This window comes from Nilaparvata lugens, chromosome 1, assembly GCF_014356525.2.
Source record: "Nilaparvata lugens isolate BPH chromosome 1, ASM1435652v1, whole genome shotgun sequence".
In the NCBI taxonomy this organism is placed as follows: Eukaryota; Metazoa; Arthropoda; class Insecta; order Hemiptera; family Delphacidae; genus Nilaparvata; species Nilaparvata lugens.
The window spans coordinates 95,463,384-95,484,934 of NC_052504.1; the positions used below are offsets into that span (position 1 = coordinate 95,463,384).

Genomic DNA, 21,551 nt, shown 5'->3' on the forward strand with positions numbered 1-21,551 from the left:
TGTATCTTTCAATTTTTTTCATTTCCAATTCAATTCATAACTTATTGTAAATCAACTGTTCCTATGCAAATCTTAAACGATTGTATACTGCAGTTTCACTTTGAACTTTGATGAATTTTGTTTGCATTGAACCATATTTCTCCACTTAGTTTCACTTTGAACTTTGATGAATTTTGTTTGCATTGAACCATATTTCTCCACTTTCCTTTTCAGAATATGTTGTGTGCAATGACAAATTCAGAAGTAAAAGGATTCAGGGTGTGATAGACAGCTACTTCTACGATCAGTCACGTATCAAAGTCACCAGTCGAGATGGGGCATTTATAGATGATTCAAATACTTACAATAAGGTACAGTATCTCAGCCTCATTTATTATCGAAACATCAAAATATTATTTTATTTTTTCATTAATATTATCTCAATTAATTCAAGAATGAAGGGATTTTTTACAGTACGTTCGAGCTCTAAACTGAATTTAAACAATACTGAGTTAGCTACAACATCCAAGTTGATGAAGTTTAATTTATTTTAGAGATAAAATGGAAATTGTACCCTTTTTTAGAAAACACCTGTAACTTCATTGTTCAAGTATATTGTTTTTAGAAAAATAAGTAAAAGCTGCTCTCTAGAAAAGGGAATTATTTCCATTTTATTCCTCTATTACTTACTTACTCCCAGGGCCATCTATATCTAAGTTGACATTTGGCCGCACCAACAAACTGTCTCCACGTAGTTCGCTCCTCAGCATCTCTTTCTGTCGCTCCAAGTCTCTCCATGTCAGTCTTGACCTGTTGCTACCATCTCTGTCTGGGTCTCCCACTGGGTCTTCTTCCTAGAGGGTTGGGTGTTGAAACTTTTTTCGGCTTGGACTCTTTTCCTCTTCTGAGTATGTGTCCAGCCCATTGTAATCTCTTACATTTTATTTATACATTGATACATACAATATCATTTTCAATTATGAATGATTGGAAAAGAAAAACAACAGGCTTGAAGCCCAAAACTGTTCCTTTCCCAAATTTAGAAATTGTCCAAAAATAGATTATGTTTACACTTTATGATTTTTGTCCCAGTTTGAGTTCAAAATATATATAAACTGGAAATTTAGAATTGATAAAAGTTGAAAACCAAATTAAATAAGAATACTTCGTTGAATCATCACTGATAACTGAAAAATACTGTATTAATAATTAGACATTTTTAAACTTGGAAAGAAACTAAAACTTACTTTTATTTCACTTACAATGTCTGGTTTATTTTAGAGGTCTCTGATTTCCTTATTATGTTTCCTCCTCCATTCTCCTTGCTCGTTCGTGGGCCCATATATATTTTGCAGTACTTTATTTTCAAACACTATGAGCTTTTGTTCTTCTTTCTTGGTCATTTTCCAAGTTTCAGATCCATAGAGTAACACTGGACTTATAATTGTCTTGTATAGTTTGAGCTTTGTTCTGTGAAATAGGGACTTTGAAGAAAGTAGGTTTTTGCAGACATATACAAACCTGTTTGCTGAGTTTACACTATTTTGTATCTCTACACTATCCACATTTTTACTTGAGATTGTTACTCCGAGGTATTTGAATTTCTGCACCTATTTGAATTCATGTTCATCTATTTTCAGGCTAACCATCCTTTCCCCCTGGTTTCTTGTAAAATGTATAAATTTAGTTATATAATATAAAAGTAGCTCTTGTTATTTATTTTGTTTGTTTTTTTTCAGATTCTTGTAGATGTACCGTGTACAAACGATCGACATTCTCTAATGGAGGATGACAATAACATTTTCAAGCCATCTCGAATCAAGGAACGCTTTCGAATTCCAGAAATCCAATCGAAACTGCTCAGGTACTCTCAGTTATATTCATATTTCACTTTATTATTACACTGCAAGTCCAATCATAATTGAATAATGTAAAAAGAGACTAGAGATATCGACTATCATGACCAGATTATAAAGACTGACAAAACAAAGGCCAAAAAAAATCAAAAACAACAGGAGGCCAATACAGAGAAGTTTGTTGTTTATGCCTAAATCAATGTGGAATTAATTACTGTAATGAATTTTTTTCTTCTTTCATATTACTTCAACCTAAACGAGATTTATCCTAGAAATAGTTATTTGTGCAACTAGTGCGCAAAGTGTCAGTTTGCTGCACCGAAAGAAACGTTTACGCCCGAGCCGTAGGCGAGGGCGGAATGGTTTCTTGAGTGCAGCAGAGGAACTTTGCGCACGTATTTCACATTAAGTTTTTCCTACAGTTACCATTGAATATGAAAAGTGGGTAATTATGGGTAAAATTGCCTGAAATCCATCAAATGTTTTTCTGTGTAATTTTATTATTGATAAAAACCTTAATCCTAAAATCCTAAAGTCCTCGTTGTCCTTGGTTATAATATATAATGAATAATAATTAGCGCGTTGTGCTTCGTTGCACCTCTGCTCACTATAGCAGCCACAGCAGTCACTGTTACCAACTTCATTTTGATTTTGCTGCACTGTTGCTCCATATAACCTACTAAGTATTTTGCGTTGCCATGTTGCAAATCTGGAGTGCAGAAAAATTTTTCCCGCACTAGAGCGGAAAAGTGATTCTTTGCGTTCTGTAATCAGTGCAGCAATGGCCACTTTTCAACGTAACTGTAGGAAAATTTTCATTTATTAATCCTTAATTCGTTGTCCGTTGTGTGTGAGTGTTCAGGATGGACGAAAACATGCTACAAGTCCGGACTTACATCTTTCTCAATTCTCTACTCTGTGCAAATGTGTGTGTATTTCCGAAATTTGAAAGTGACACATAACCTAGGTACATTTTGTATATAGTTTGTGTAAAATAAGTTGAGACTTGGCCCTCCACCCGAAGAAATCACAGGGTTACCAAATCGTGTAAAATTGCAACTTTCTCAAATCTCCAATTCAACGTCAGAATTGGATGTGGAATATCATCCCCGATATCCTAGTAGCACTAAAAAAGCTTCAGGGTTGAAGGATTAAAAGGAAATTTATCTTTTATGATAAAATTGGAAACATCGCGAAGATTTGTTTTTCTTTTGAATATCACTTCTCTCAGAATCATGGGGCGTCGTAATGCGTAATAATTTTATATCAATTAACGGGGAGAATGTGTCCTTTCTATTGGTGTCTGGATCATTTCTATCCTACTTCTAGTTATTTTATAATTGATGATTATGTTCATCAATGTCTAGACATTTCGACGTACGGGATAGGAAATTCACGAATGACGCATCATCACTTCTGAACTACTGGACTGATTAACTTGAAATTTTGCATATAATTCCGTTATTTACCGATGATGGTTATAGGCTTATTTTGAATTCTTCAAGATTATTATTCTAAGACTATGATTCTTTAATTGGACCCTTGCGGAGCACGGGTTACCGGCTAGTTTTATAATAAACTAGCTTGCCCGGCGAACTTCTTACCGCCAAAAAGTCAATGTATCTCATGTCACACTTGACTTTATTATTTGGTGAATCATGAAATTTATCTGACAATCAATATTTTCATTTACATCTCAATACGGACTCCCAATGTGCTTAGTCATGCACAATTTATTATTCCGAAAAAATATTCTTCTCAATCAATTAGTAGTAATATCTATCGGTAAATTGTTGAATTAAAAATAAGATAGGTTAAATCAGTGTTTCAATGATGAATTAAATGTGTTCATAGTTGTTGATTGTCAATAGATGGTCCAGGAAATATGCAATGTACGATGAATCACACAGAATTCCATATTCTTTTCATCTTCCATTTTAGGATGAATATAAGCTAAATTTAAAAAAAAATTAATTATTCAGTCATTCTTCAGTAATAATGAATGTAATATGAAACTCTCTTTCATGAGGTGAATAATTTTTTCCAACATTTTCCAGTTTCTCAATGATAGGAGAGTGATAATTATTATTTATGTAGGTCTTCTAAGGAACCATTATCAATAGCTGGTACCAATCAACTACACTTCAACTCCAAACTACCGTTTCAATACCAGTATACAATAATATTATTTATCACAGGGTGATGTGTTTATTACAGCTGGTAATTTTAGATGCTAAATCATATTATCACAATATGATCATCTTTTCGTTCCGTAAAGGAACCATTATATACAGCTGGTAGCCTACCAAACAACTACACTTCAACTCCAAACTACCGTTTTAATACCAGCACACAATTTATCTGTTTATTACAGCTGTTAACTTTAGATGCTAAATCATATTATCACAACATGATCTTGAATCATGATCATCTTTCCGTTCTTCGGTAGCCGCTCGGCCGACAATTTTGAAAACATAAGTCTGTAAAATGGATTAATAATTATTATTAGCCCCCTATTAAAATGTCTGGTCAGAAACCATCCCCAATATTCACACAACATATTCCCAAAGTTTCATGCCGTTCTGTCAAATAGTGTCAAGTCTATAGGGAACAAACAAAACACACAAACAGACATTCATTTTTATAATATCGGGGCACCGAGCTTCGCTCGTTATTTTTATTTATTGATAAACAGAACACAATTCTCTAAAATGATCGTGATTATATTTCACAGCTGGCTATACGTCATCTTATGAATTTCGGGGATGTGATATTTTGATTTTTTACATACTCACTTTTTTACTAACCACAGCTGTTTCAGTCAAGGATCAATTATTCTTTTAATAACGTTCAGCGAGTTTTCCCAAGGATGAGACCTAGAGCAATCGAATCTTTATATCATAAACCTACTATGTTCCAAATTTCGTGAAAATCGTTAGAGCCGTTTTCGAGATCCGTTAAACATAAATAACCAGATATAAAAATAGCCCGATATAAAAATAACCAGATATATAACAGAAATTGCTCGCTCAATATAATAGGATATATAGATGATAGTATTACCTTACTTGATGGTGTTTAAAAAATAAATATAAGTTTTTGAGAGTATAACTTTCGTTCTTCACAATATTCACAGATTGAACAAAGCTCACTCTAATCTTTCTTATTGGTGATTCATTTAGATATAATTTTGATTGGTTGCAGTAATGCGTTGAAAATAGTGAAAGTGGGAGGAACAGTGGTGTACTCGACCTGCTCGCTATCTCCCATTCAGAACGACGGAGTTGTGCAGATGGCGCTGCGTGATTTGTGGCAGGAAACCAAACATAAAATTATTGTCAAGTAAGTTACGTCATACTCCCTGCTCCCCCATCTAAAATGCTAATTTCCAAAATTGGCAATAGTTGAAACATTTTTTCCACAAGATCTTATGTATATAAAAAATATATTTATCACTTTTGAACAAGTAAATTACGACATAGCAGTCAGGTATTTATAAAGAAAAGCTATTAGCTTCTACTCACATTTGTGGAGCCCTTTCGGAAACTAGGCCCTTCATCAACACTGGCTGACACTTCCGTTGTGGAATATTTATGGTTAGTGAGCAGCGTGGGTTGTGGGAGTGGCGGGATTTTTTACGTAACTGCTATGTTGTAATTTAGTTGTACAAAAGTGATTATTAACAAGCAGTTCGTAATGGAAACAAACATTGAAGAGAAATATATTTATAATGAATTGATAATTTTCAAAATTGGCAAGAGTTTTAACATTTTTTAGACAAATACCCAATACTCTTCATTACGAATACTCCTTACGCCTATTTATATTCCTATTTAAATTTTTCAAAATTATTATTTTCTTAGGTGGCAAGTATTTAAAAATTATATTTATTTGGTCAATCAGTCAATATTCTTCATCACGCATTCAGCGCCATCATTCATATTTTAAAATTGTAATTTTATTAAAATGGCAAGAATTAAAACATTTTTGGCAAGTTCTCAATATTCTTAACCAAGCAATACGCATCCTTCAAGATCAGCAATAGATGTTATACTATAATTAGGGATTACTGTAAAAGAAAAACACATTAAAATACTCATAATTTTATTTATATAATATGAATATGCCAAGTCTCGTGTGATTTCTTATACAATACATAGGAAGTTTATAGGTCCAATGAAAGTGTAGCAACAGAGATGAGCGAAATAATGTATTATTATTAGAATAATAATAATATAGTTTTCTTACTCTATGGTAGCAGCTACCAATGAAAACAAAAATCAAAAATCGTTTATTTATCCTTAATAATAATAAAAGATAAAAACTTAGAAATTAGAATTACATTATAATAATACACAGTATTAAACTAAATAATACGATAAAAATAAGGAAGGTCCCCGCAAGGTTAAAAACCTGTGCGCAGAGGCCGAGTGTTTGAAAAAATCTAGATATATTAAAATTTCAGGAAAAAAATATTAAATAAATTAATTCAGTGAAAGGAAACAATAAAAAAACTGAAAGAAAAATCACTAAATTTGAAAAGAAACTTACTAAACTTAAAAAGAAACGAAAAAGTAAGAAGGAAAAGGGGAGTAAGAAAGGATAGGGGAGAAGGCAGAGGGAGACCTAATAGAATTAAGTTTTGTTTCTCAAGATGAATATTAGAGAGAATAAGAGAAAATTTGCTTGCCTTTTGCAGCCACTATTTAAATTATTATGTCATTCGAAGCCAACCACTCATTTATATCTCTTACCATCTTTTTACTCAACTTATTGGTGATGAATTGACGAGGGATTTTATCTATGAGTTTTGATACAATGTATGAGAACTGTCTTCTGCAGATAGATAAATTAGTGTCAGCAACCTGAAAAGTGATGGATGAGGGACGAAGATTATGTGTAGATTCACGCAAATTGAATAGATCTTTATGTTTGTACATATAAGTTATGAGAATTTTAATATACAACTGCCTTACAATGTTGAAAATGTTGTCAGTATATTATTATTTACTTATTACATAAAAAAGGTAGGCATAAAGCCAAAAACAGTTTTCACTACTATTCACAATCATATTAAGCACTAACTCCTCACTATAAAATCCACGTTATAATGGCAGTGGAGAAAGATAGGAGAAAAACGTTGCCGATCCTCTGTCTTGTCAATGCCTTCTATAGACGGTAGCTGATTCAAGTTTATTGATGTAATATCAACTATTCATTCTCATTTAAAATAATCAATCATATTTTATTAAGCCAGTAATTATATATTTTTCATAATTTAATAATGATTTTTTATAATAAAGATGAATAATATTTTGTTAGTTATTAATTCTACATTGTTGAAAGACGATCTGGAAACAGAGCAAAGCGAGAAAGAGATAGCGCTATCCGCTTTGTTGAATGATAGACAAAGATAGCAATACCATTGCTAATCAAACACTGACATTATAACGTGGACCACACTAAATAAATAAATATAAGTTTATTGCCATAACATTCATAGAATAAAAGTCAACGTCAATACACAAAATATAACTCACTAATAAAAGTGATATACCACTGCTTACAGCATGAGCTTTAACTCTTGACCAAAACATAATAATAACTAAAAGTGCATGAATACAAAAAGCAACAAATAGATACTACAAAGTATATATATATATATATATATATTATATATATATATATATATATATATTCTGGAAACAGAGCAAAGCGAGAAAGAGATAGCGCTATCCACTTTGTTGAATGATAGACAAGGATAGCAATATCAATAATCATTGCTTAGTGACCTGTTATATGTATGTGCATATATATATATATATATATATATTATATATATATATATATATATATATATATATATATATATATCTGGAAATAGAGCAAAGCGAGAAAGAGATAGCGCTATCCACTTTGTTGAATGATAGACAAGGATAGCAATATATGGTGTCACAAAGTGAATTTTTGTGACGGATGGAGAGCCGTCATCCAGCGTAATTTAGCGAATTTATTCTATTTTAGAATTAGAATAGGGTCGACTGCCGGATATATTTTGTTAGATTTGTAGTTGTGTACGCATCATCACCATCGTCGCCAACCCCTTTAAATCATCAGCAGCGGATTCATCTAACCAGATATTTCCAGATCTTGTTTACCACTCTGAGCGGCTACCGAGTCGGGTTGGTATCGCTCTTCATGAAATTTCTGGAATAGAAATATTGTTTACCGGCCTGAATTAGTGTAGCAATTACTATCATTGTCATCATTTGCTGCACCCTTAGCATCAGGAGCAGCTGAGTCAAACCCTGTCACATGACCAGTGGCGTGATCGTCTTTTCAGACTCTCATTGGTCAGGAAGCTCTTTTCCCCCGGCCTCCTAATTTTCAGCGACCCGGTGCAGCTTCAAGAGACCTGGGAGAAAGCAGTTGTTCGGTGAACGGGTTCGTGTACGGCTGCGTTCCGAGCGGCGCTCCTAATAGTGGTGTACTAGTGGGTTAATATTCTATTCTGTATTTAGTGAATGGAATATTGTATGTCGAATTGCCGACTGTATTTGAAGATAGAACTTCCTGGGGGATTTTCTTCTTGTTGGTTATTTTTCCTAAATTCGTATCACTGGGGGTGAACGAGTTATTCTTGGTTTTGAAACCTGTAAGGGATCTCAAGTTTGTGTTACAAACAGTTGAGTGGGGAAATTTAGCTAGGCTCTTATAGCGGGTTATTTTTGAGTACTTAATTTATAAGTCTCGACTCTGTCGCTTCACGACGTTTTTAATTATAATACGGGAAGTGGGAATCGGTTCGCTATTCTCCGTATCAGTATCCACGTCATTTCAGGTAATTGTATGTCAGGACTGGTAGTCCGTAGATTTTTCCTTCTCTGTAATAAGGTGGCCTTTAGTTTAAAGAGTAATTTTTCTCCATTTAATTTTTATTCTTGTAGGGAAATCCCTGTCCTTTTTAAGAATAGTTTTACTCAATTAATTTTTATTCTTGTGGGAAAATCCCTGTTCCTTTTGAGAAAAGTTTTCTCGATTAATTTTTATCCTTGTAGAGAGATTATTATCATTTATGGTAAATTTTCCTTGCTTAGTTTTCATACTATAGAGTGGCCCTGTATTTTAAATTCGCTTAGCAGTTTCTGACTTGCTGTAATCCAAGTAGGAAAATTCCAATCATTTCCTTGAGAACTCAGGTACAGCTTGAGTTCGTCCTTGTCGAAGTTGGTAGACTGCGACGTCCTTTCTCTTTCTTTCTCTTCACTTTCCCTATTCTAAAATCCTTCTAGCTCTCAGGTACAGCTTGAGGACTTCCTCGCCGAAGTTTCTAGACTGCGGCATCCTTTCTCTTAATTCTTCCTGTGTTAAAATCCTTCCTGATCTCAGTTTCAGATTCGAGATCGTCCTAGTCGCGGGTTTTCAGACCCGCGAATCCTTTCTAATTCTTAGAAACCTGTCTTCTTTAATAGCAAATATTATTTGCTGGCTTTACCTGTGGAAAATTCACGAATTTTCCCGTGATCTCAGTTGCCAATTAGAGATCGATCTTGTGGTAGTCCTTAGACTGGCAATTACTTGGAAAAGTCTGTTGAAATCTTTTCCTGAATTAGGAGTCTCTGACTCGATATTTTCCTTGTGGAAAATCCTGGAAAAATCCTTTCCTACCCTGACAACGACAGACTGTTGTCCTCCCAATATTATTCTACAGACTGTGTCTGTGAAAAATCTTTTCTATCCTCTCATAATAGTCGACATACTGACTATTAATTTAAAAGCGTTTCGGACGATTGAGAGTGATTCCCATACCCTTAAGGGCAGTCACAGATTGGCCCTTAATAACCGGCGCGCAGTCATCAGATTAGCGCGGAAATCCTGTTTAGCAGTTTCAGAATTGCTGAAAATCCTTTCGCAGCTGCAGGCTCGCGATTCAGAAATCCGACACCCGAAACCTTATCCTCTAAGCTTTAATTACCACACAATTGAAATTGATATACTGTATTTAGCTAGCAGGTCCAGCTTGCTGAGAGCTAGAGCGCGATTCTCAGATTGCGGATTATTGAGCAGATATTTATTTGCTGTAGAGAATAATAATCTTATTATTGATTCTCTGTTCCCTACACCCTATACCGTGCCCTATTTAACTACATCTTATAACTCCATAGTTCCGTCATACCTTTACCCCATAGCTCTCACCTTAAACCCCATAGAAAAACCACATCCGGGCTTGCAGGTACAGCTTGCTCGCCGTCAATTCGCAGTTGGTTCAGATTGCGTACTACCTTTATAAATAGAATTATTGGTAGGGATCTGATAGTCAGATCCGTCTCCTTGTGTAGGGTTATCTTAATATCCCTTAACACCCACCCTGTATTCCAAAGGCCGAGGGCCGAATCGGCCAGCAACGGCACGGGCAAACACTCTTCCCCTGAAAGTAAAAATCTCGCGAAAGAAGCAGAGGGTAAAGAATCAGGATAGAGGGAGAAGTGTAGGTCCGGTAACTCCACCTGTCAGTACGGCTACTGACCCCGACCCATACCCGACTGTAGCTAGTCCGCGTTGTAGCAATACTTCGCAATTATTAGGAAACCTAGAGGGTGGAATAGGTCATGCTAATAATATATGCACATACTTACATATAACAGGTCACTAAGCAATGATTATTGTTTTTCAAGGAATTCAGTTATGCAATAGAAAGGATTCAATAACAGCCAATTTTCTAACCTACATTTAAATGTTTTCTCTGTCTCCAATATTAAGTCCGAAGGTAGTTTATTGTACATTTTGATACCGATAGTGCCATAACTGTTTGGATAGACGATGGTAGAGAGTGTCAATTCTATTACAATCCTTGTGTTGTAAGAATGTCTATCAAGTTTCAATTTCAAATTTGATAAATTTTTCTTCATGTATAATAGGACTGTATATATGTAATTTATTTATTTATTTATTCATTTTCTTTACATACAAAGGCTCACAGAGATCCATAAAGAGCCTTATTTACACAATTAAATGAAACAACAATTTAACGTATATACATTTTGAAATATAGTAAATAAAGAAAAGAAAGCAACAGCATTTACACAGTTGAAATAATCAAATTAACATTCATATAAAAAAAATGTGAAAAGAAAGCAAAAAGCATTTACTCAGAATAATCAAATAAATTCATTATTATAAAGAAAAGTGTGAACAGAAAGAAGGTAAAACAATCCTTTCCAAAGATTCTAGAGGAAAATACAATTTAATAAAAACGATTTCATAATTACAGGAAAGAAAATAATAACTAATAAAAGAAAAAAAAAGCTAAGTAAACAGAAAAAGAAAAGTCTTAAACTAGGAGAGTTCCAGCCAGAGTTTACAAAACAATTCATCTCAAAAACGAGCGTCTTATGATAGATTCAGTTCACAATGTTTCTTATGTTCATTGAATGAGTTCGAAAACGGATCAATGTGTTCATTCAAGCTATTAAACAGTCGTAAGGTTTTATAAAAATGAGTAATGATGGTTTGTTCTAGCAAAGGGAATCTCGAACAATATATTTCTTCTAGGTCTTGCATATGGTACACTGAAATTAATTAGGCTGATAAAATATGGTAAATGGACGTTATCATTTAAAATATTATATAACAACAATAGGGCATTTAATGATCTCCGCACCTGCAATGACCGGATATTAAATAAGGATCTCAATTCACTAGTTGGGAAATTGAATGGACAGAAGATACGGAAATAGTCTTTTCCTACAGTTACCTTGAAAAGTGGCCATTGCTGCACTGATTACAGAACGCAAAGAATCACTTTTCCGCTCTAGTGCGGGAATAGTTATTTGTGCAACTAGTGCGCAAAGTGACAGTTTGCTGCATCGAAAGAAACGTTTACGCCCGAGCCGTAGGCGAGGGCGGAATGGTTTCTTGAGTGCAGCAAACGAACTTGCGCACGTATTTCACATTAAATTTTTCCTACAGTACCATTGAATATGAAAAGTGGGTAATTATGGGTAAAATTGCCTGAATAATGTAGTAGTGTTTGAATGGCGGGGGGCAGCTGTGTGGTGTGTGCTGTGGTGGCACTGTGCTGTCGTGTCCTTGGTTATAATATCTACTTAATAATTAGCGCGTGTGCTTCGTTGCACCTCTGCTCACTATAGCAGCCCACTCACTGTTACCAACTAATTTGATTTTGCTGCACTGGTGCTCCATATAACCTACTAACTATTTTGCGTTGTCATGCTGCAAATCTGGAGTACGCAAAGTACTCACTTTGCGCACTAGTGCGGAAAAGTGATTCTTTGCAGCAGTGGCGGCTCGTCCTATGTGTTCAATGGTTCATTGAACCCCCAGAATTGAATCAACTTCCTATACAATGATGAATTTGCAACTCAAATAATTATATTCTTATTTTATACTCATCAAATTACATCACAACATTTTTCATCTACATAAACTTAACGTCGATGTTTTGCGGCTGGTGCTGGAGTGGCTTGCTTGAAACAGCACCGAATGGCACGACGGGACGGGTGGTGGTGGGAGCAGTGTTCATTCCCCAATCTGAACCCAAAAACAAGGCTGGGTGAGGTAGTGCAACGGAGGAGGGGAATCGGTTTGCTAGCACGAATTTGGTTCACAATCCTGCCTGAACCATGTTTCACGAGTTCATCCGAGTGTAACCGAACGTAGCCGAGGCAAGTAAAGCATTCGGTAAACCTCGGAATAAATCGTGAGTATTCGTGATACGGATTCAGTATCACTGCCATCTTGAACTTGACCAATAAATTCAAATTTGGTGGCAGTAAACAGTAAAAAAGCGGTGAACAAGAAGTAGCCTAAGCATGACAGTTTTGAGGTTATACGGTACGTTTTCGGGTATACACTAATACTGTATACAAATACAGTTGTGATAGATTTCACTGCATTTTTCGTTATATTTGTTTTGCGTGTTGAAGAATATAGTAATTTCTAGTGTGTTTCGTGTATTCGTGAGTATTTCTAATATGTCCATTTTCTTTTAGTGATAGTGTGATTATAATTTATTGTGTTAGGTTCCGTAACAGCATTTTGATGAAGAAATATGAATAAGGTTCAGTATTTGTGAAGACAAACATTATTATATTGAGGATAGGTGTAAAATAAAACATGATGGTAGAGCAACTCCCGAAGTAAAAATCAAACAAGAAAAATATGAACAGGACAAAAAATCTATATTTGTAGAAAATATATTTAATCATTGGGGGATAATTCCGTAAAATTATTATTGATTACCTTTACACTTGTTTATGCTCAATACTCTATGTCCTCTTGACCTTTCTCCCCAATAGATCATGATGTTGAACCCCCAAGCTAAAAGATCATGAGCCGCTGCTGCTTTGCAGCCTGCAATCAGTGCACAAATGGTCACTTTTCAGGGTATCTGTAGGAAAAAATTTTTCCTGCACTCCAGATTTGCAACATGACAACGCAAAATAGTTAGTAGGTTATATGGAGCAACAGTGCAGCAAAATCAAAATGAAGTTGGTAACAGTGACTGGGCTGCTATAGTGAGCAGAGGTGCAACGAAGCACAACGCGCAAATTATTAATTAGATATTATAACCAAGGACAACGAGGACTTTTAGGATTTTAGGATTAAGGTTTTTATCAATAATAAAATTACACAGAAAAACATTTGATGGATTTCAGGCAATTTTACCCATAATTACCCACTTCTCATATTCAATGGTAACTGTAGGAAAAATTTAATGTGAAATACGTGCGCAAAGTTCCTCTGCTGCACTCAACAAACCATTCCGCCCTCGCCTACGGCTCGGGCGTAAACGTTTCTTTCGGTGCAGCAAACTGTTAATTTGCGCACTAGTTGCACAAATAACTATAGAAATCTATTTTGAATCTTCTCAATTTCGTAGCTATCAGTTACATTAGCAGGACCCCACACCATAGATGCATACTCAAGTTTGCTCCGTACCAGTGCATTAAACAGTAATAATTGACTACTGTCAATATATTTAGATTAATAAAAAGGGGCTTTGTATGTGCTAATCTATCAGATTTGGACTGTAGGTCCAAACTCTTTTATTATGTTGTCAAAGTTCTTTAATGGGAAAGTCTTCGGACTAATTAGTAACGTTACAGAAGATTCTACTGATATATCATTCACTATTTATTTGTATCTTCGATTTGATTACTTCTCTTCTAATAATATAATATTGATAGTAAGCCTACTTGAATTCATATCAATATGATTTCTTTTCTATTTCAATAATTCTCTCACATTAATATTATGGACTCATTCATTTTATTCAATTAAAAATTGTGTTTACTTACTTATTGTTTTGTATTTACGATTTTTCATTCTTTTTTCCAGAGACATGACAGCAGCCCTGGAACCCACTAGTATTTTTTTCAAGTTTGACAATTCCTATAGATTAAAATATGGCCATTTGATAGTACCTTACCTACCAGCTAACTTTGGACCGCTATACTTCTGTAAACTAGTCAGAGTTGAATAAAACTAATCTTAAATTAGTTTTTCAAATGTTGTCAGTGTCACGTTTTTTCCAACAGTCAGCCTATTCATAATATCCGAAATCGATATAAAATCAAAGAAGCTTAAAAAATTCCCGCCGTTCTTATATAGGTAACAAATTTAATACTTAATTAATTTAAAATATATTTCAATACAGACGATTTTTATTCTTTTGAAGCCTCGCATGTACTGGTTATACTAATCATTTAAAATCATCTCATTCCATAATATTTTCTGCTGATGCTGGTTTGAAGCACATAATATAAAAAGTATAAAATCATAAAAAGTATATGAATGATAAGAGAAGAACTTGAGTCAGTTGTTGATGACAATCTCAAGTAGATGTCACTAAAGAAGAATCCATTATTGTAATGAAAATGCTACAACTGAGGTAGCAGGAGGTCCTATCCATTCCTAACGTTATACATCAACAAACATTCCAAATTATCGAAAGACAACTATCTCAAGACAAATTATCTCTGCATGAAAAAAATAGTTTATTTGTTTTCAAGTCGATAAATTAATTGATTTACATTTTTTAAAGTGAAGTAGTAGACCCATATTTCAACCATTCTCAATTCTGTTTCAACAACACTCATCCTAAATCACGCATGATAATATTAAAAGGAAAACTATCAATAAATCACTTTTGATAATAACGATCTACCTAAATCACGTTTGATAATATTAAAAGGAAAACTATCAATAAATCACTTTTGATAATAACGATCTATCTAAATCACGATTGATAATATTAAAAGGAAAACTATCAATAAATCACTTTTGATAATAACGATCTACCTAAATCACGTGTGATAATATTAAAAGGAAAACTATCAATAAATAAATAGTCTCTTTCTAGGGAAAATTTGTTTGTTTATTTTGTATTTAAGTGAAACAGAAAATTGAAAATCTAAATTAATTTTCGTGTATAAATCTGAAAACCTGATCATGCAGAATCTGATAACTATCAAGTACATAGATTACATGTCAGTTATTTCTGGAGTTTACCCCTTGAAACATTTCAACTCTAGAAAATCATTTCTTCTCTCTCTGTTCTGTTTAGTCAGTCTATCTCCATCCCTTTTCATCACCTACATCCAACTGAAATCGGAACTCACCGCTGTCAATAATCCCAGCATTCAAGCTTTGTTTTTTGGAATTTTCCGATCAATCACGATCTTTCTAAACATTTTTGTAACTAGATTGAGCCACTTGATGTTCAGAAGAAGCAAAACCCAAGGGTTTACACCGATAGATAAATTGTTTGCCGTGAACAGAAAGCTGGAGAAACTATACGGTACCAAGACTAAGATATCTTATTTCTCAGTTTATTTTGTCATTGTTGAAGGGCTACTGATAATTTCCTCAATTCTATTAGTCGAATTCAACAGATTCATTGTATTGATTTTCCTAGTGTTCCTTGCCAAGTATGTTAAACTGATTCAGTGGATCAATCTCCTGCATATAATACGAGTCAACACTCGATCCATCAACAGTATGCTATCAAATCTAGGCAAGCAGCCGGTGCTTAATGATCCCACCTCAAATCTCAAAGTATATCATTCGCTGGTTTGTATATTCAGAGAGTTGCAGGCTTGTTCTCAAGAGTTGAGCCAAATTTTCAATCCGGATATTATTAGTTTGGTTGTGATTCTGTTTCTCTCCTCGCTCGACATTCCGATTAAAATCTTGTACAACAACCCAACTTCGTGGACTCTGCATATTGTGATCTATTGCTGCAACTGGAACCTGTTCTATCTGCTAACTGTCTTCTGCAGTCTCGCCGCCAAAGAGGTAACAAAAACTTTACAATTATTTTCCAAATTATCGTATCTCGTTTTCACTATCACGGTATTACATGAATGTAAGTACGGTATTGATAATATACCAGTGACCAATATCATACAGAAACAATAGCGTAAGTAGATATCCCATGGTATAGGGTGTTTATGTCGCAACTTTTACTGTTATCTCAAGCCCATAGTCAACGAAGTTCCTTCCCGTGATGCTGTGTGACGCTGGTAGTCTCTCATATTGTGCCGTTCACACACTCTCACCCCGTTAAAACAAGGTCTATAAATTAATACAGGTCATGACACTCGTGTTCCTTATGGAGGGATGTGGGGTCTTTATGACGGTACATTTGAAATATTCCAATCTGCTCATAACAAAATCATTCATTATGCTTTTTAAAAACAATATCCTAGTTCAGATATGTAAATTCAGGTTTTCCATTTTTTAATAATGAAATTTCAATAATGAATGGTTCAATAATGCATTTTTTTATTATTAAAAATTGTTCTTATTCTTGTAACTTGTTATCATTCATAAGGAATTAAGACAAAAGGCAAACCTCAAAAAGAGTTCGAAGTTCGCGATCTAAAAATCAACAATTTAGTTCCTAGTTGGAATCAAAATATTATTATTCTGTGGGAAGAATTTATAGTTCAAAGTCAAGCAATAATCCTTGAACAATATAATAAAATAACACATCATGTTGTTAAATCTATAATGATAACAGCTGATAAATTTGAAAATTGGTGAACTAGAACCCCATAATTTTGCAATCCATCACGGGATTGTGTCATGACCTGTATTTATAGACCTTGCGCCAAAACATCAAAAATCGACAATAATCGGCTTGAGATAACAGTAAAAGTTGCGACATAAACGCCCTGTACCATGGGATATCTACTTACGCTATTGTTTCTCTATGCCAATATCCACTTTCTTGGTAACGGCTAGCCTAGGTACTCGTATATACATGAAGATTAAAATTCAAAGAATCCTTTTTTAACGTTATTTTTTACAACATATTTCGACTTGAGTCATTTTCAAGTTTGTGAACAAAATAAAATGAAAATTGAAAATCAAAGAACCTTTTTCAACTTTATACTTCATTTTTCACAACATGTTTCGACTTTAATCATTTTCAAGTGAGTGAACATAATGAAATAAAGTTGTAAGAAGGGTACTTTGGATTTTTAATTTGTATGTACTAGTTACCAGTACAAGTATAACTCATATAATAATGTATAAACTTGAGTTTATATAAGAAGTGACATTAGGTAAATTTGGATTCCCATTTACTGTATACCGATCAGTGACAGTGAAGGTGCCCAGTACAGTAAGAATATTATTCCCAAAGTTTTTTTTTTATTAAGTTAGCAGAAACAATACAATGATCGGAAAAGAAAAAACAGACTATTGCCCAAAACTTCTTCAATTTCCTAATTTAGTTTCAAATTAATATTAAATTCCATGTTATTTAATCAAGTATAGGCCTAGGCCTAGTAATTTCATCATATTTTTTATTTTGTAGAAAAATCTAGCCATTTATTTTTGTTGGTACAGTGTATACAAATAATCATATCCAATATCCGAAAAAGAGAGTTTGTAATCCAGCGTTTATTCATCAAATTATACGGTATAGAGTGTTTTATAAAGATTGAACAATAGGTGGTTTGGATCATTGTACCTACTATAATTGAAATGTCTCCTTAAAGAAGACATGAGTTTTGTGACTTTTTATTTCAATGAGTACAAACAAACTAACATAAGTATCAATATAATTTGAAGATAATATTGATGTTCAGAAGCATCTCACTTTATCACATTTGGATACTTCTAAATGTCAATCAATTTAAGCTTCACTGGAGCTCTCAATAGGAAAAGCTATTATCATTATTGAACACTACTTGGACTTCATACATCTCCTTTTTCCTGTCAACTTGTACAAGCTGGTTCAATAGATAAATTATTTCTCACAAAACTTTCATCTCTTATCGATCCATCGGTAATAGTTTTCCCACTTTTCTCTAGTGATCGTTTTCAATCTAGGGCACTAGATTAGATAGTACATCCAAATAGTAGGGCATTCAGGATAGAATTAAAAGCCTTAACCTGTTAATGAAAAACGGTAGTATTGTATATAAATAAGTTATTGTAGGGAAATCTGCCATATAAAATATCATTTGAGGTTAATTCAAGTTGGAATAATATTTCAATCTTAGTACATTTTGAGTATTAGAATAAAATCTGGGATATATTAGGTTATAAGTGGCTAGGTGCTGTTCAGAATAGAAGTTTCTGTGCAAGTCACCTCATCTCAGAATGCAAATCCATCAAAAACTGAAAGTCATCGAGTATTTAGATTCCTTATCCATTGTTGTAGGAATAATGCCTTTGAAGCCGTTAAGTCGGCAAAAAACATTTACTTTAGGATTGTACAATTTACTGTTCTGCTTGCCATTTTTCCTAGTAGCGTACAAAAATTTGAATCAGGAGATGAACTTGTTCTCACGGGGTGGAAGCCTACATAACTTTCTATTTGCAAGTTTGAGATACCTTTTAGTTTTCTTCGGCCTTATACTGGCTCGGTTCGGCAATCTGTTCTTCAGAAAACACACAAACCCCATCGAAAAGTTGATTGTGATCAATAGAAAACTAGACAGAAATCTTTCTACCGAATCCAAACTATCCAACTTTTTAGTTTTCATTGTTGGTATCGAAGTGATTCTAATCAATATGACGATTTTCTTCGCCAGACCTGGTATCGAAGGGTTATATGTATTTTTAACAGTGTCGGCTCGAGGCTTGAAGATGATTCAGTTCATGAATCTGTTGCATATTATTAGAACTGACACAAAAATCATGAACGAAATATTGTTAGATATAGGACAGGATCCCGGTTTGAATTCAAACATCCATTATTACTCGCTGGTAAATCTATTTAGAGATCTGCAGTTTTGCAGCTGTGAAATTAGCAAACGGTACAGCCCAGACATCCTCTGTTTGGTTCTTATTATGTTTCTTACTTCACTCGATATCCCCATCAAGGTTTTGAACAATAACTTTTCCGTGTTGACTCTGCATATTGCTGTATATTGCTCCAATTGGAATCTGTTTTATTTGATCACTCTTTTCTGTACTCTTACGGCCAAGGAGGTGAGCAAACACTTTATGCTATTTTCAATATTTATTTCTTCATTATTTATTTATTTATTTATTTATATTTTTTACAAAGAAACACTGATTGGAGAGAAAAACTAAGGATACTCCTTGTACTATTTCTCTCCCAAATTTAGATAACATTTTAAAAGTCCAAAATAGGGTTATGATTTTACTTAAGGTAAAACCATAGAGAAAAAATCTGTTGTGGTACACTCACACAACTTTCCTTGCTCATTGAACTGTAAGCCTCATTCTCAAACGAGAATAATTTAGGGAAATAACATAATGACGATTGGCGGTAACATATTTGAAACTACGATCAGACTACTGTATTATGTGTATATATATAATTGTTTTCAGAGTTTTTTTCCTTTGTGTAAATTGTACTGTTGGATGCAAGAAGGGCCAAAAATTCGATTTTAAGAAAAATGCTCTGAAACATTTCGAACAGAATAATTTTTTATTCTCAGTCAAGGTGTATCACTTAAGTAACCATTGCATTAAAATTTAATATTTTTTCTATTCATTATTTCTTTTGTATTGAGAATTCTATTTGTAAAATAATGAGTAATTAGCCTATCATTTTAAAAAAGATCTTTTCAGGCCCTTCTTGCATAAAATGAAATAACACAAAAAATGTGTTTTATAATAATTTTTATTGATTATAAGATGGAAAATTGATTAGATGGTCAACTGAAATGAAAATACATATATTTGAAAAGTCATGGAATAATTTAAAATCTTAATCTTTTTCATGTGCTATTATTATTTCTTCATCACTTGGAATGTCCAAATCATCATCATCATCATCATCATTGTCATACAATAACTGTTCTGATTACTATAAAATTCAATAAATATTGATTGAACAGTAACTCATTAAATAGAAAATTAACTTTTAAATGGAAACTTCTCCTAACTTTTGCAGAAACTAGTCAACTCAACTTGTAAACAAACGCATCCGGCCAACAAACTATTGGTTGACCAACAGTGCTTCACAAAAATGTTCATAGCTCAGTCAGTTTTAAAGATACAGAAACGAGATTTAGCAGGCATGTACAGAAAACCAGCTGGAATTGGTTAAAGCGTTTTACGCAAAAAGGGCTTGAGTGACTTGAAGCCCTTCTTGCATCCAACAGTACAAAATTGTGAAATTCGTTGATTTTTTCTAAAGTCGTCAAAACAATTGTTCTACAGATGAAATATCTCGACTATGTGTTCTTTTTATAAACTGCTCCACCTACCTACCTCATGCACGAGAAGGAGGTTACAAAGTCCATTTCTATAGGATGGGGTGGACCCTCCATTAGTTTCTCAGGAAGGAGACTCATGCCAGTTGATAGAGCTGATTAATAACTATACAGGGTATAAATTTGAAGAAAATCGTTAGAGCCATTTTCGAGAAAACCGTGAAAAACATGGTTTTTTAGTAATTATCCGTCACTTTTCTCAAGAATATTACGGACCTCCTGCAATTTTCCAGAAATGAGACTCATGTCAGTTGATAGGGCTTATAAATAGCTATCCATGATATAAATTTGAAGAAAATCGTTAGAGCCGTTTTCGAGAAAAACATGGTTTTTTAGTAATTATCCGTCACTTTTCTCAAGAATATTACGGACCTCCTGCAATTTTCCAGAAATGAGACTCATGTCAGTTGATAGGGCTTATAAATAGCTATCCATGATATAAATTTGAAGAAAATCGTTAGAGCCGTTTTCGAGAAAAACATGGTTTTTTAGTAATTATCCGTCACTTTTCTCAAGAATATTACGGACCTCCTGCAATTTTCCAGAAATGAGACTCATGTCAGTTGATAGGGCTTATAAATAGCTATCCATGATATAAATTTGAAGAAAATCGTTAGAGCCATTTTCGAGAAAACCGTGAAAAACATGGTTTTTTAGTAATTATCCGTCACTTTTCTCAAGAATATTACGGACCTCCTGCAATTTTCCCAGAAATGAGACTCATGTCAGTTGATAGGGCTTATAAATAGCTATCCATGATATAAATTTGAAGAAAATCGTTAGAGCCGTTTTCGAGAAAAACATGGTTTTTTAGTTATTATCCGCCATTTTGAATTAAATTTCATTGAATTTCTTATTGCCGGGTCCTCATGGTATAAGGACCTTAAGTTTAAAATTTCAAGTCAATCGGTTAATTAGGAATGCTCATCGTGTTCACAGACATACACACACACACACACATACACACACACACACATACACACACACA

The 21,551-nt window shown here is 33.8% G+C and overlaps 2 protein-coding genes across 5 annotated transcripts in view; both read left to right on the forward strand.

Annotated features, from left to right (window-relative positions):
• The window catches only part of LOC111058727 (5-methylcytosine rRNA methyltransferase NSUN4-like), a 41,390-nt gene extending 27,024 nt beyond the window's left edge, over positions 1-14,366 (forward strand). For all 3 annotated transcript variants that reach the window (XM_039419650.1, XM_039419648.1, XM_039419649.1), the window contains exons 7-10: positions 214-350; positions 1,719-1,843; positions 5,040-5,177; positions 14,196-14,366. In XM_039419650.1, coding sequence (XP_039275584.1) covers positions 214-350; positions 1,719-1,843; positions 5,040-5,177; positions 14,196-14,340 — 545 coding nt within the window. In that variant the 3' untranslated portion in view covers positions 14,341-14,366. The remainder of the gene's footprint in view (positions 1-213; positions 351-1,718; positions 1,844-5,039; positions 5,178-14,195) is intronic.
• A 738-nt stretch (positions 14,367-15,104) lies between these two features.
• Positions 15,105-21,551, forward strand: part of LOC111058725 (uroporphyrinogen-III synthase) — a 33,482-nt gene continuing 27,035 nt past the window's right edge. Inside the window, exon 1 of one of the 2 annotated variants that reach the window (XM_039419660.1) lies at positions 15,105-16,154. In XM_039419660.1, coding sequence (XP_039275594.1) covers positions 15,309-16,154 — 846 coding nt within the window. In that variant the 5' untranslated portion in view covers positions 15,105-15,308. The remainder of the gene's footprint in view (positions 16,155-21,551) is intronic. The other variant, XM_022346284.2, reaches the window with a different exon arrangement.